The sequence below is a fragment of the Astatotilapia calliptera genome, chromosome 18, assembly GCF_964374335.1.
Source record: "Astatotilapia calliptera chromosome 18, fAstCal68.1, whole genome shotgun sequence".
Taxonomy (NCBI): Eukaryota; Metazoa; Chordata; class Actinopteri; order Cichliformes; family Cichlidae; genus Astatotilapia; species Astatotilapia calliptera.
This window is the reverse complement of record NC_137439.1, coordinates 19,506,527-19,519,925: the sequence shown is the minus strand read 5'-3', so window position 1 is coordinate 19,519,925 and position 13,399 is coordinate 19,506,527. Positions and strand designations below refer to the sequence as shown.

The following is a 13,399-nucleotide window of genomic DNA, read 5'->3' as shown; positions in this document are numbered from 1 at the left end:
TTGTTTTTTACTAATCATTTAATTTATTTTAATTGATTGTTGTCTAATAAAAACAAAAAAGAAGCTAATTATAAGGAGACGAGACTGGACATTATTGGACGAGCCCTTGCAGGAAGCAACGTCATTTTTGTCTCCAATTAGCAAATTACCTGCCCAAGGTGAAGGGCTCGTGCAGGTGAGGCGTGGAGGTAAATGGCGGCTCTCGACGTGGATGGCACGTTTCACCATAACAACAATATAGAACTGGTCTTTTATTTAAATAAAGTTGCACTTACCTTTATTATTGATAATCTACGATGTCAGAAAAAACGCCTTTATTACACTACCGACTGACCACTAGCGGCGAGCCGTCTGATGGATCTAAACGCACCGGGGTCGGAGGAGGGGTACACCCCGGACGATCCAAGGATAGGGCGCCTCAGAAGCTCGGGGTGCTGTTTGGAGTCGTCATTCCAACTTTACTGTCCATGTTCAGCGTTGTTGTGTTCTTGCGGATTGGTGAGTATCAGCAGGAGATCTTAAAAAGACTGAAAAATAAAGTCTCTACCTCAACAAAAATGAGTCCTGACACGTGTTCAGTGGATTATTTGTAGCCAAATAAGTGGTTTTCAATCTTTCATGTCCGACTCCAGAATATGGAGATATTTTACTCCCCACACCCATTTTTTTCCATCAGTTATGGACAATTAAAAATGAGTTTAACTTGATACTGACGATTAGTTCAGTAATATCACCGGTTAACTCTTATTTCCTCATTTTTCTCTGGACATCAACGCCTCACCTGTGCTATGGCCCTCTGTGAGGATCCACAGGTGCAAACTAGGGAATTGATTTGGTTTGGTTCTCGGCTTGTTCTCCTTTAGAAACTTTATAAAACAAAAAACTCCCATAAAGTTGTTTTATGAAACAACTTTATAAAATACCAAACGCCTCTAGGGGTTTAAACCTGAGGCATTTCACTAAAATAGCCTGGGCCTCAAGATTTTATAGGTCATCCAACTAATCATCTAGATGGTGTTTTTAATGGATATTCAGGGGAGATGTGGGCTGATTAAACTTAACCTTGTGCTAATGGTCATACCCTTCCTTGCTCATTCATCTGCTTTTACAAATGCCTGGACCTTTTTTTAAAGCAGCTGTCTGAAGACCCGTGTGTGTTATTATGATATATGATACACCTTTTATACAAAACAAGAAAACACAAATGTTTTTGAACTGTTTGAAAAAACTTGTTCGAAACAAAAAATGACTGAATAGGAAATCAATTGAACACAACATTTGACCGCAAACTATTTTTTTCTGTTTTTTCTGTCTTTCAATAATGCAAGAAAATAACTGTAATTTGGCAACTTAATTTTTTTTTAAAGTGCTTTACTATTTTCTACTTTCTAAAGGTAATTTGAAACTTCATGGAGAACAATAATTATTTAATTTTAGTGTTTAAAATATTTCCATTAAATCGCTTGTGTAAACTGGTGGATTAACCATTACAGAAATGTAAAAGCTGATTTTGGTCATTACCAATATTGTTAATGTGGGGCAGCTGTGGCATAAACCTTACACTGGGTTGTCTACTAAGTTGGTTAAGCACTTTCAGTGATTACATTTATTAAATGCTTTCCACAGACATATAGTCATAAAGTGCTGTTCAACAAAATAAGATACAAAAAGAAAAATCGTAGTAAATAATCAAAAATGACAATAAATAACACAACCATATTTTAAAAACAAAAACACAGGTAAAAAGCAGATCCTAAAAACAGAGAGGTTAAACACAGTCACCTAAACGTAGCTGGAGTGGGAGACTATTCCCAGTCCCCCTAACTACTAAATTCAGCGCTTGTTAGCAAATCCTGCAAAAAGCAAGAATTTGAGAGTCTGGACCATAGCACTTTGTATGGTGTTGAGGTTAGTATGACTACTTGAACTCAAATTCTGAAATCAAGTGGAAGTAGGTGGAAAGTAACACAGGAATAATCTGGGCTTGCTTACTGAAACATATTAGAAGTCTGGCTGCAGCGTTTTGTATTATTTGGATGCGTAAAAAAGGTAAATCGGGAAATACGGTAATCTAGTCCCAGTGACACAAATGCAGCTGAAGTGATTATGGCTCGCTATTCAAAGATCTGTTGAATCTGAGTAGACTTCGGGCCTCCACTCTGCACTGCACGCTCACTGTTTGAGGAAAATTCTGCTTACATGTTAGAAAATAGACTGATACTGAACCTGTGTAGTCAGGCTCTGATAGTTATCACGTCAGCCTGTAAAACAGTCCAACCCGTACTTATGAATCAGGGCGCTGAGTTTGGAGAAGTTACTACTGCAAGCTGTGAGTATTCAAACTGCAGCAAATGTTTGATATTTCTCGTCTGATAGATTTTAAACTTGTTTCAATCATTTTTATTATTATTATTTTTAAATGTGATGCTCAAAGGTTTAAAGTGATTTAAAAAAAAAGGATGTTCAGTGAAAGATGTGCTATTACTTGCTTATTACAGGATTTGTTGTGGGCCAAGCAGGGCTGTACCATTCTATTGCCATGTTCCTGGTGGCCTACTTCATCATCACAATGACTGTGCTCTCCATCTGTGCAATCTCCACCAATGGAGCTCTAGATGCTGGAGGTGCCTACTGTATCCTTTTATTGCTTAGAAAGGGAAGTGGCCTTTCAAATCACACCTTGTTTATGAATTCATTAGCACACTTATTTTTTCCCTCTGATTTGCTTTATTGCTGTATATCCTCTAGCTGCACAGGCATCTCCTTTGTTTCTTTTCAGGTCTTTAGCTGCCTCTTAAAGGGGAAGTATTGAGACCAAGTGTTTGGCATTCTATATTTTAGAATCTGGCTGCAGTCAAAGGTCTTCTCTTGACTGTGATTGAAAATGTCTTGAGGTTATGTAAGGGAAGACGTGAAAGAGATGTCATTCATATTCAGGAAAAGATAGCTAAGAGAATGCAGCCACACTAGGCTGCTTAATTGTGTGATGGCAGCAAGTTGTCTTGAGTTGTGCACCTTTTAAAGCGTGTCTTAGCTTTGGTCCATGTGTACTTTCATGCAGGCTAGATAAAAGATGGTTAAAATTCAAATAAAAAAAGACACCAGTGTCAAAAGTAAATCAGTATTATTCCTTTGAGCTTTGCTGCTCTCCTACTGGCCCACTCATGTTTTTTTATTCTAAATGAAGAAATGATCCCTTGTAAGTCCTTCCCATTTTGGTCACAGATGCTTTCAAAATTAAATAATACATGATAATCCTAAAGCCTGCCAATAATTGATAAATTAGGTTTTAAGCGATGCAATGGCTTACCTTTAAATATTGTTTCAAACTTTATATTCTTAGTAGCCTCTTTATTAGGTACACCTGTTGAACTGCTTACGACAGCAAATAACTGTCCTGCCAATTACTTGGCAGTAACTTAACATGGTTCAGACAACCTGCTGAAGTTTAAAGCGAGCATCAGTATGGGTAACAAAATAGATTTAAGTGAGTTTGAATGTTGCATGTGTGTTGGTGGCAGACAGGCTGGTCTGAGTATTCAAAACCTGCTGCTGGGATTCTTTTATTTTTATTTTTTTTAACACAACCATCTCGAAGGTTTACGGAGGACAAAAAGAACGCAAGATCAGAAAGCGGCAACAATTTGCACAGCCTCACTAAAACTGGACAATCAAAGACTATTTAAATAAGTCCTGAGATGCAATAAAAAATACATCTTTATTAACATGATCAGTTCCAGCAGTCGTAGACCATTAGCTCTTTCTCTTTTCTTGTAATGATGGTCCACTGTATTCTTTCTTAGGAGATTAGAAGTGAAGCATTGAAGAAACTTTCATTCTAATTTAGAGCATTCATCCATGTTCATGACACTTGAACACTTTAGGTCATTTCAGTCCTTTAAGACCCCCCAGGGGAAAACTAATTATTCCACTGCCACCCTCAAGTCAGAAATTCCTCAACTTGGACCACCAGACATGATCAGCCGAGCCCTGGGTCCAGAGTTTGGTGGCAGCATTGGGATCATGTTTTTCTTTGCCAACATTTGCAGTAGTGCTCTCTACATTTTGGGTTTGGTCGAGGCTATTACATCTACCTTCGGGGTCCCAGAAGGTGAAGTCTATTGGGACAAGATGGGACATGTAGATGTTTTGGCTTGTTTATGCACCAACTCTGTTTTACTGTCACTCAGAGGGGGCTGCAGCTGCTGCAGGTCACCATCACATGCTGCCATCAGGATACTGGTGGTCTCTGCTTTATGGCACCGCCCTGCTTTTCCTGTGTTTCATTGTGTGCCTGGTGAGATTGGAGTTTTTCATTGCCCTTCTTTTAGATATAGTCTAAGATTATTGAGATATTTACTGTATTGTATGAGAGCTAAACAAATAAAGAACTGAGGAATTTGAATGTTTTAAATCAACAATTATTACTGTTCCAAATTTATTTTTTAAGCTATACTTTTCTTTTAATATTTATATCTGAATTTTTGATTCATGCATAGAAACAATGTATAGATATTTAAGTGGAGTAACTTTACCAGCTTATGATTACAGGTGGGAGCCCACATCTATGCAAAAGCCACCTTCATTATCTTCATCGTAGTCATGACGGTCCTGGCTTCGATCTTCATTAGTTTCTTCATTGTGGGGCCCACCGTGGTGACTCTGTCACACACGTCTGCAGTGAACACCACCAGCATGAGCACTGCCAATTATACAGGCTTCAGGCTGCACACGCTGGAGGGAAACCTGTTCTGTAAGCATAGGACACGTCATCAGATGTGTTGATTGGCTTTTATTTAGTTTTTGCTTTGTAAGGAGACAGAAAAATGCAATTACAGATCCAGTTTTCCAATAACGCTTTGAATTAGTAAAAAATGCTGACATTTACATTCAAACATCCTTTTTGTTTGTATAAATGACACAGTCGAGCCTCCTGTTACTCCCTCTAGCCGCCTACACGGTGGACTACACCACTGGTGCCATGATGAGTTTTACCAGAGTGTTTGCGGTCATGTTCAACGGCTGCACTGGAATCATGGCAGGGTCCAACATGTCAGGTAAAACTTCATTTAAAAAGATGAGGGAAAGCAGTGGTGGCTTTCTCTAGCTGTATGTCACTTCAGGAATGATGAAAACAACAAGTTTAACATGCTGAGTGCTATAATTCTCGCAAAAGCCATAAAAGAAAGTCCTGTCAGAGGATCCATAGGCCAGAGAGTAAAAGCCTGTAGTTATTGTACTTTATTTGATATTAATCATTTGGTTTTTAAAATTTACCACTTTTTTTTTTTTTTTTAGCTGCTGTGGTGTGTAGAAGTATTTTCCTCCCAAATTTATTTTTTTCGTTTTGTCACACAGATCATCAAATTAAGTTATTCATCAAATCTGCATGGGTCTATGTGGTATAGCATTTTTTTCTCTTAATAAAGGAAATAATTTAAACTGCATTTTGTATTTACTCTGGTTATTTTTGTCTATTGTTAAATTCTGTTTGAAATAAAACATGCGAATGTGACTCGCATGCAAGGAAATCAGTGAGGGGAAAAATACTTTTTCACAGCACTGTATTGACCAGCAACTGTTGACAGCCTGAAAGGAAAAATGGAAAAATATGCTGTGAGAGTGTACGTATTAAGCTGTAGGTAATCGCCTGCTTGCAGAGCAAAATAATGGGTTGACTAACGCATCTCTAGAACTGCAGGTTTTTCTTGGATCCAGGCGCAGATTCGGCACGCCGTGTATAATGTGGGAAAGGTCTGAGTTTGGCCAAACCTTAATGTTTCTATGTTTAAATGTGTTCAACATGGATGCTGATTTATTTTTCCTCCTTCAGGTGATCTGAAAAACCCTGGCTATTCCATCCCGAGAGGAAGTCTTGCTGCTGTTTTTACAACTTTCATCACATATAATGTGCTGAGTCTGCTGGCGGCATGGTCCTGTGACCGGTTAGACACACAACACACACACATACTCTGAAACAAGTATAAACAACTACTCTTGTTTAAGATGTTGACAGTCACTGCTTTCAGAGTCAGATCTGTGAAAACAAAACTGTCTGTTTTACAAAAAAAATTTTTTTCCTTCCCACTGTCACTAAGTGCTTGCTCACAGGAGGTCGTCTGATTGTTTCTTTCTAATGTTATAGCATCCTTACCTTACAATATAAAGCACCTTGGGGTGACTGTTGTTGTGAATTAGAACTATATAATTAAAATTTAATAAACTTTTTAGACTTTACAACTAGTTTCACATGTCATATTTTCCCAATTTCTCCTAGTTATCTTCTCCAAAGAGACTACAGCTTCCTGGGGGACATTAATATATTGCCACCCATGGTCACAGTTGGCATTTACTCCTCGGCCCTGTCTGCAGCAATGAGTAACCTTATTGGAGCCTCTAGGGTGCTGTACGCCCTGTCCAAAGACGACCTGTTTGGTGAGATTCTTGAGCATGCGTTTTGCTGCCTGATGATTGTAATTTGGATTTCTTGTCTCTAACATTAACAATTTCCTATAAGAAGCCATCAGATGTGGATGCTAACCTTTCCTGTAATAAAAAGGAGTTAATTACTAATGATCAGGCTGTGAAGTGTTGATCTGGATTATATAAAAGCATATCCAATTCATCTGGTCTTCTGTAGCTGAGTCGACATTTTAATATTCAGCCATCTGCTGAGCTGGGTCTCCATCTCAAATGTGAGAAATTGTCACTTGTTATTAATTTCATCATGTGTCATTTTCCAAGTGGAGACATGTTAATCTGGAAAGCTTCGTTTGACAACAGATGGCACGCGGTGTTGACTTTCTCAAAAGGAAAAAAAGTCCTCGTGTGACTCAGTTATTTATTGGATTTGGGACGATGAGCGAAACAGACAGAGAGACTTTGCTTTTGTTAGTTGTCTAAATCTCTGCAGGCGGTGTTCTGGCTCTGGCAAGGAAAACCTCTCAAAGTGGAAACCCCTGGGTCTCAGTGCTTGTCTCTTGGTTGCTTGTGCAGGTAGGATATCAGTATCACATCATATGTTTGCATTTTCCTCTGTGTTTGAAGTTTAGACAGTCTCGCCTTGAAAGCAGATATCTCATTAGCTTATAGGCTGAGCCATCTTACACTGATTGTTTACACATACCCAGTAATCTAGGATACAGCAACCAATTCAAAATACCTGATGAAAATAGATGAATGGTAAAGGGCAGACACATCATCCTCCAATTCTTCTTGGTTATACTATGAAGTCCTTCCAAACACCTCAGTTCAGCATGACACACAGGTTTTCTTTCTGCAGTCTAACGTCCTCTTCAATCAGTTTCTTGCGTCAGAGATGGTCCGCCACAATACCTCTTAACATCTGTGTCCCACAGCGAGGCAGCCCCAGTTGTCACATGTTAAAGCATCACATGGCCATCATGAGGTAGTCAGTGATTGCGGGTGACACTCAAGATCTTCAGTAGGTTCCTGTAGGTGATGGGGCTCCTCCTGGAAACATTTAGGATGGCACGAAAAGACTGCTGGGTGGCAGATGTGGCTAATAACCTCTTCGTAGGACATGCTTGTTAACTACTAACTGAAAACACTGCAGAGTTCATTCACATCACCACAGACGGCAGCCTGTCTTGCAGCCTGTTCATCACTTTGAAAACTAGTTTTTGAGCTCTCTGGCAAGAAAACTGAAGAAATTTTCATATAAAGGTGCAGGAAGACCCAACACTTGGAAAATACTGCTTTCTAAAACTTCTCTCCACTGATGTTGAGGTCTGTCAGGTATAGTCCGTGTACTAACAAGAGGAAACCTCACCCTTCTTGAAGACTGCAGTTGCCATCACCCTTTCTTACAACCACCTTCTGCTCAAACTAGTACATCAGTATGATCAACATTGGCCCATATTCTGACAACGCAGAGTCCTGGAAGAGGCCACGGCCCCTGTAAGGAAGTCTGTCAATAGAAAATTGTACTTAGTAGTCAGTATAATCTTTTAATAATATAAGTTTACATATAGTAGTGATAGGATATGCGATCCTTAATAGTCTGCAAAGGCTTTGTGTGCATTCCAGAGTGCTCTGGCATTCACACCCACATCCTGGGAGCATGGGAAAGGTCGTGCCTAAACGTAGCTATGTCAGTTTTAGTCTAAGTGCCTTTTTTACATTTAGATGAACTGTTGGATTTTCCAGACCAGCAGGTTTAGGGAAGTCGTTTATGGGGTCACACACACACACACACACACACACACACACACACACACACACACACATATATACACCTCCACATTCCAATGTAAGGAATAAACACCCACTGATGTATGAAATAAAGACCAGGGCAGTCTCAGAGTGCGAGTCCCTGAGCCCTCACTCTCGTGCGAGAGCTCAGAGCTGCCCTTGCTAAGCAACAAGTAAAACTGTGTGTTTCTCCTCTCTGATTCTCAGCTAAAGAAGTGTTTTAGAATACATCTCTTAACAAAGTCATGCTTTATTGCCTTGAAGATCAGTTGTAATATATTGTTGAAGACCCTGCTGGAGTACAGTTTCCCCCCTACAGTCACTTGCACCTTTAAAGTTGTATCATTACACTCGACACGCTTTGCAGTACTGATGGCCCCACTAAGAGAAGGTTCCCAGCATGCAGCTGTTATCCTTCAGAACCTCGATTTTGCAGATAACATCTGCCTTCTTGAAGACACGATTGAAGTTGCAAAATAATTTCTGCACAGACCCAAAAGTGCTACTCAGTCTGTACCTTAACACTTTTAAGACCAATGTCATGCACATCAGTGGACCAGCTTATTGCCCATTTGCCAAGTATGGCTCTGCCATCAAACCGTAGACGCCCTCAAATGCATGAACATGTTTACAGTGGCAACTGTGACTAGGCGAAGCTTGGCGAGCTTCTTGTAGCTTTGCCAAAGTGCAGAAGGCTCAGATTCAAAGGTTAACCAGACTTAAAGTGTCCAAGTCACATTTTGAAGGGATCTTGTTCTCTTGGTCTGAATTATGGACCCTGAATAAAATTTGAGGAAACTAGTGAAAAAGTCAGTAATAGCATATTAAGAAAAGTAATTTAAAAAATAAAATAAAATCTTTCCACTTCCACCCTGTCTTCTGTTTCTAATACAGGTGGGGGAAAATAAATTAGGATGTGTGTAGTGATGCTGCATCAGCACTGACGTCATACACTGTTTGCTAAAGGTGCAGTGCTGTCTGCAGTTGATTGTAAATGAAAGCTGGAACAGAGGAAGGAAAAATCAAGAGCAGACAAACTGATAGCTCATTTAACTTTGCTCATTCTTCAGCCGCTGCTCAGCGATGCAAAAAGACTTTGAGCATCATTGTGCTCAGCTTCAGATTTTTGCTCATTTGTCGAGTGAAGAGGACTCACAGCTTGAAAGGTTCTGGCAGGGAGACGGAGCTGAATGTTGTCAAACTAATAAGTGAATTCTTACAGTACCATGCTGCTTAGCTTCAGCTCATTAGCTCGAGTGAAAGGATTTTTGTATTTTAAATTTTATCCTGTAAATTCAGATACAGTGTAGCTGTTTAAATTTGTGGTGTCGAGGCAGCCGGGGGTTCAAAGCTATCATAGTCGACGTATAGTGAGTTTTATTGTTGCAAACATTGTTCTGTTGCATTTTAATGGTGCATGTCAAAGCCTGTTCACTTGGTATCATTTGACTGGATTTTTTTCTGGACTAAAACAGGAGAATTTTTGGTCTCAATGGCATATCAGTTTGAGATTTTCTGCTAAAGCCACTCTTAATTTTCACTAAAACCTATTTTTTCCAATCACCTCCACTAGATGGTGCTATTTGCAGGTAAATTGAACACCATTGCTGGTATTGTAACCATCTTCTTCTTGTTGGTGTATGCTGCTGTGAACCTGGCCTGTTTGGCTCTTGAATGGGCTTCTGCACCAAACTTCAGGTACAGTGCAGCATAAGGCAGTGGCTTACCTTTCTGCTTTAGATTTTATTTGCACAGGTAAAACCAAAATGGAACATTTTCATACATGTTCTTTCATTTTTGTTTATTTCTTGTTTTATATTTAGACCCTCGTTCCGTTTCTTTACATGGCACACCTGCACTCTGGGCATCCTCGGCTGCCTGGTCATGATATTTTTGATCAATGCAATTTATGCATTTGCCAGCATAGCCTTTATGCTGGTGCTCTTGATGCTTATCCACTACCTGGGGCCCATCAGCAACTGGGGCTACATCAGCCAGGCCCTCATCTTCCACCAGGTGCATAAAGTGTTTTTCACTCACATGAATCACAAATGTGACATAAATATGCATGAATCACTTATATTTAATCATTATTTACTATTTTCTGTAATTACCAAGGTGCGTAAGTACTTGTTGATGTTGGATGTGCGAAAGGACCATGTTAAGTTCTGGAGGCCCCAGGTGCTTCTGATGGTTGCAAACCCTCGCAGCTGTACAGGCCTCATGACTTTCATTAATGATCTGAAGAAGAGCGGCCTCTATGTGCTTGGACACATAAAGCTGGGCTTGCTGGGTAAGAAATGTGTACGCTGGAGCCCGATCTAGTGGATTATTGAGTACTTTAGGTCTTAGAGGGAGATATTTGTACCTCAGTGATAGTCTTTGATGAAAAGAGCTGTTATTTCTGAGTGTAAATCAGTTTTAATGAATCCTAACGTTAACGAGATTTCACAGTGAGAGGGAAAAGTGTTAAAACAGAAGTTTGCTTGTTTTCCCTATGAAAGTCTGATTCTTGTTATATTGTGTGTGCCTCTGTGTGTGTGCAGATGAGCTGCCCTCTGATCCTTTGCAGAGTCGATATGACTCCTGGCTCTGTTTAGTGGATCATTTGAAAATCAAAGCGTTTGTCAACCTGACCCTGGCTGACTCCGTCCGACACGGCGTTCAGAATTTGCTTTTCATCTCAGGCTTTGGTAGGTGGCTTTACCTTTACTGTTGTAGGATTAGGTCCTGTCTGTCACTGAGCAGTAGTTATGGCAGCATTTCCAATATAATACATCATTTTATCATTCATATTTTTCTTATTCAAAGCACAGTTGATACAAGTCTTTGATTCTAGGTGGAATGAGGCCCAACACCCTTGTCTTGGGTTTCTATGATGACTGCACTCCTCATGACCACCTCCAAGGTCATATTCTCCTGTCTACAGGCCATAGATTTGATACGGTCTGTCCAACCAAAGTCCCTGGAGAGCAACGCTCTCCCTTCTTTCCCAGTCTGCGAGGTGCTGAGGACCCCAAAGACCTCCAGGAAGAGGAATACATCTCTGTGATTGCTGATGCTGTAAAAATGGGAAAGAATGTGACTCTGGCTCGGTGTTTCGACCAGTTCAACCGGGACAGAGTCTTAGGGTCAGGAAGAAAGATCAGAGGTGTGGCCGGGCCATTCATTGATGTGTGGCCTATGAATCTTCTTCAGCCAGACAGCCATAGTTATGTTGGCATCTGCTCATTGTTTCTTCTCCAGCTGGCTTGTGTGCTTCACGATTCCCGTGCCTGGAACCAGGCGAGACTCCGACTCTTCTTGTGCATGGAGGCTGGCTACAGTCTGCAAGAAAAGGAGGAAGCAAAGCTCCAGGGTATGCTTAGGGATCTAAGGATCTCAGCTCAGGTGCAGATGGTGGCTTGGGATGAGGTGGTGGCGCTACACTGGCAGAGGCAAAGAGAAAGGGCTGAACAGAATGAGGAAGATGAGAGAGAAGACTGTAACCAGACATATCCCAATAATGCCTCTCAACTTACAGATGAGTACATCTGTGCCGTCAATGATATGATTTGCCGTCATGGTGTCCCTCAGCCAGCTGTGCGTTTCTTGTATTTGCCACACCCCCCAGCTGATAGAAGCCGTTACCGTGCCTACCTGCATCAGGTGGACCTGTTGAGTCGAAACCTTGGTCCGACATTGCTCGTTCACGGAGTCACTCCTGTGGTTACGACTGACATCTAGAATTTTACTAACTCTTTGTCATCGACTAGCAGAATCTAGTATCGTTCATGGACGGGGCTGTGCCTGTTGCCTCCCGATTTATTGACATGTTAGTCGTCAACCACAGTATTACAATAGATGAAAACACTGCAAATCTCAGTTTTAAACTTTAATCAAACATGAATGTTACACACACCTATTCCTCCCACTAATACACCAACAAACATGAATGCTTGAGGGAACTGAGGCTATCCCTTTGAAACTGAGATTAGGCCATAGTGGCATTAAGAAAATTAATCTGCACTTTTTTGTGTGAGAGGAGATGATTGTATTAGTAGAAAGCTGATTGGATGTTAATGTATTAGATTCTCATTTATTTGCTAAAATATTGCTGCCACAGTTGGGTGCCATCTTGCTATTGTGTGCTTTAAATTTTGCACAGATTTATAGAAAAATAAACGATTGTATTACCTGAATGGCCTGTTTATAGTTAGTAATTGTTAGCTACTACAAAAAAAGTTACACCTGAGTGTTTCCTGTTGAACCTGCAGAGGGCGATATTTGCCTAGCAAACTGCCCACAATCACAGCTATACAAGTAAGAATTTACAAGGCTCTTAGTGCACCACAATGGTGCAAATACCATGTAACTGAATGTGTACTACAAATAAGCTAACATAGACTGATCTGCTCATTCAGAACTCTCCACGTGGTCGGTCTGTTTATGATCGGCTTTCTTGCCAAGATAAAGAATGCAGTTCCCAGAAAAACGGTTGAAAACTTTTCAGGGCTGACAGGATCTCCTTCTGAGTTGTAATTATGGACCAAGGCAGTCTTACTAAACTAATAATAGAGTCCTATGTGTTCCAAATTAAACTTGGAGTCAAGTGTTTTCATTATTATTTTGGATATGACTTCTAGGAGGATTATGTTTGCTGTATACAAACAGCAAAGCACCATTGGCTTAGCACTGAGGGAGCTAAAATTAAATCAAGAAATATTAGGGGCGAATGTCAGGGCGCTATGCTACAGACTGGGTCATCCAACATGACATTGACCTGGGGTGCACAAATAAATGAACAGATGGTTTAAAGAAAAAGAAACAACAATTTTGGTCTGTAACCACCTTGAGATGCTGTGGTGTGAGCTGAGCAAGGCTGGACAATCAAGAAATCCCCCAAATACTCATTGTGCACTTCTTATCAGCATCTCCAGGAAATGATGCTGTTGTTAGAGAAGTTTCTTTGAACTACTAAATTCAAGACTTAACTTAGTTTTTCCAGCCTGAGCTGTGAGTGATTACTGAACACGATCATTAAAGACATGACTGTTTTATCCAGTCAGACTGTGTTGTACTATCATTATTTTATAATGGAATTTTTACTTGTAGTGCAACTTTTTGCCCCTCGGAATAAAGCCAGTGTGCAGATGTCGTATCTTTAAGTGTTTTTATGCCACAGGATAGTTTTAAAATAAGAATA

General features: G+C 40.3%; 1 protein-coding gene across 1 annotated transcript; it reads left to right on the top strand.

Moving 5' to 3' along the window:
• Window positions 1-143: 143 nt before the first annotated feature.
• LOC113011257 (solute carrier family 12 member 9-like) lies at window positions 144-13,323 on the top strand. The gene is made up of 14 exons (XM_026150709.2): window positions 144-498; window positions 2,499-2,633; window positions 3,974-4,111; window positions 4,191-4,297; window positions 4,552-4,753; window positions 4,950-5,057; window positions 5,834-5,945; window positions 6,278-6,435; window positions 6,914-6,996; window positions 9,788-9,912; window positions 10,038-10,230; window positions 10,333-10,507; window positions 10,761-10,907; window positions 11,054-13,323. Exons 1-14 carry the CDS (start codon window positions 297-299, stop codon window positions 11,938-11,940), a joined length of 2,772 nt encoding a protein of 923 aa, XP_026006494.2. The 5' UTR covers window positions 144-296; the 3' UTR covers window positions 11,941-13,323.
• Window positions 13,324-13,399: the final 76 nt, after the last annotated feature.

Coding starts and splice junctions, on each gene's coding strand:
- LOC113011257 (XM_026150709.2), top strand. CDS start 297: ATGTCAGAAAAAACGCCTTTATTACACTACCGACTGACCACTAGCGGC. Junction 10,231..10,332: donor AGGCCCTCATCTTCCACCAG/GTGCATAAAGTG, acceptor GTAATTACCAAG/GTGCGTAAGTACTTGTTGAT. Junction 10,908..11,053: donor GCTTTTCATCTCAGGCTTTG/GTAGGTGGCTTT, acceptor CTTTGATTCTAG/GTGGAATGAGGCCCAACACC.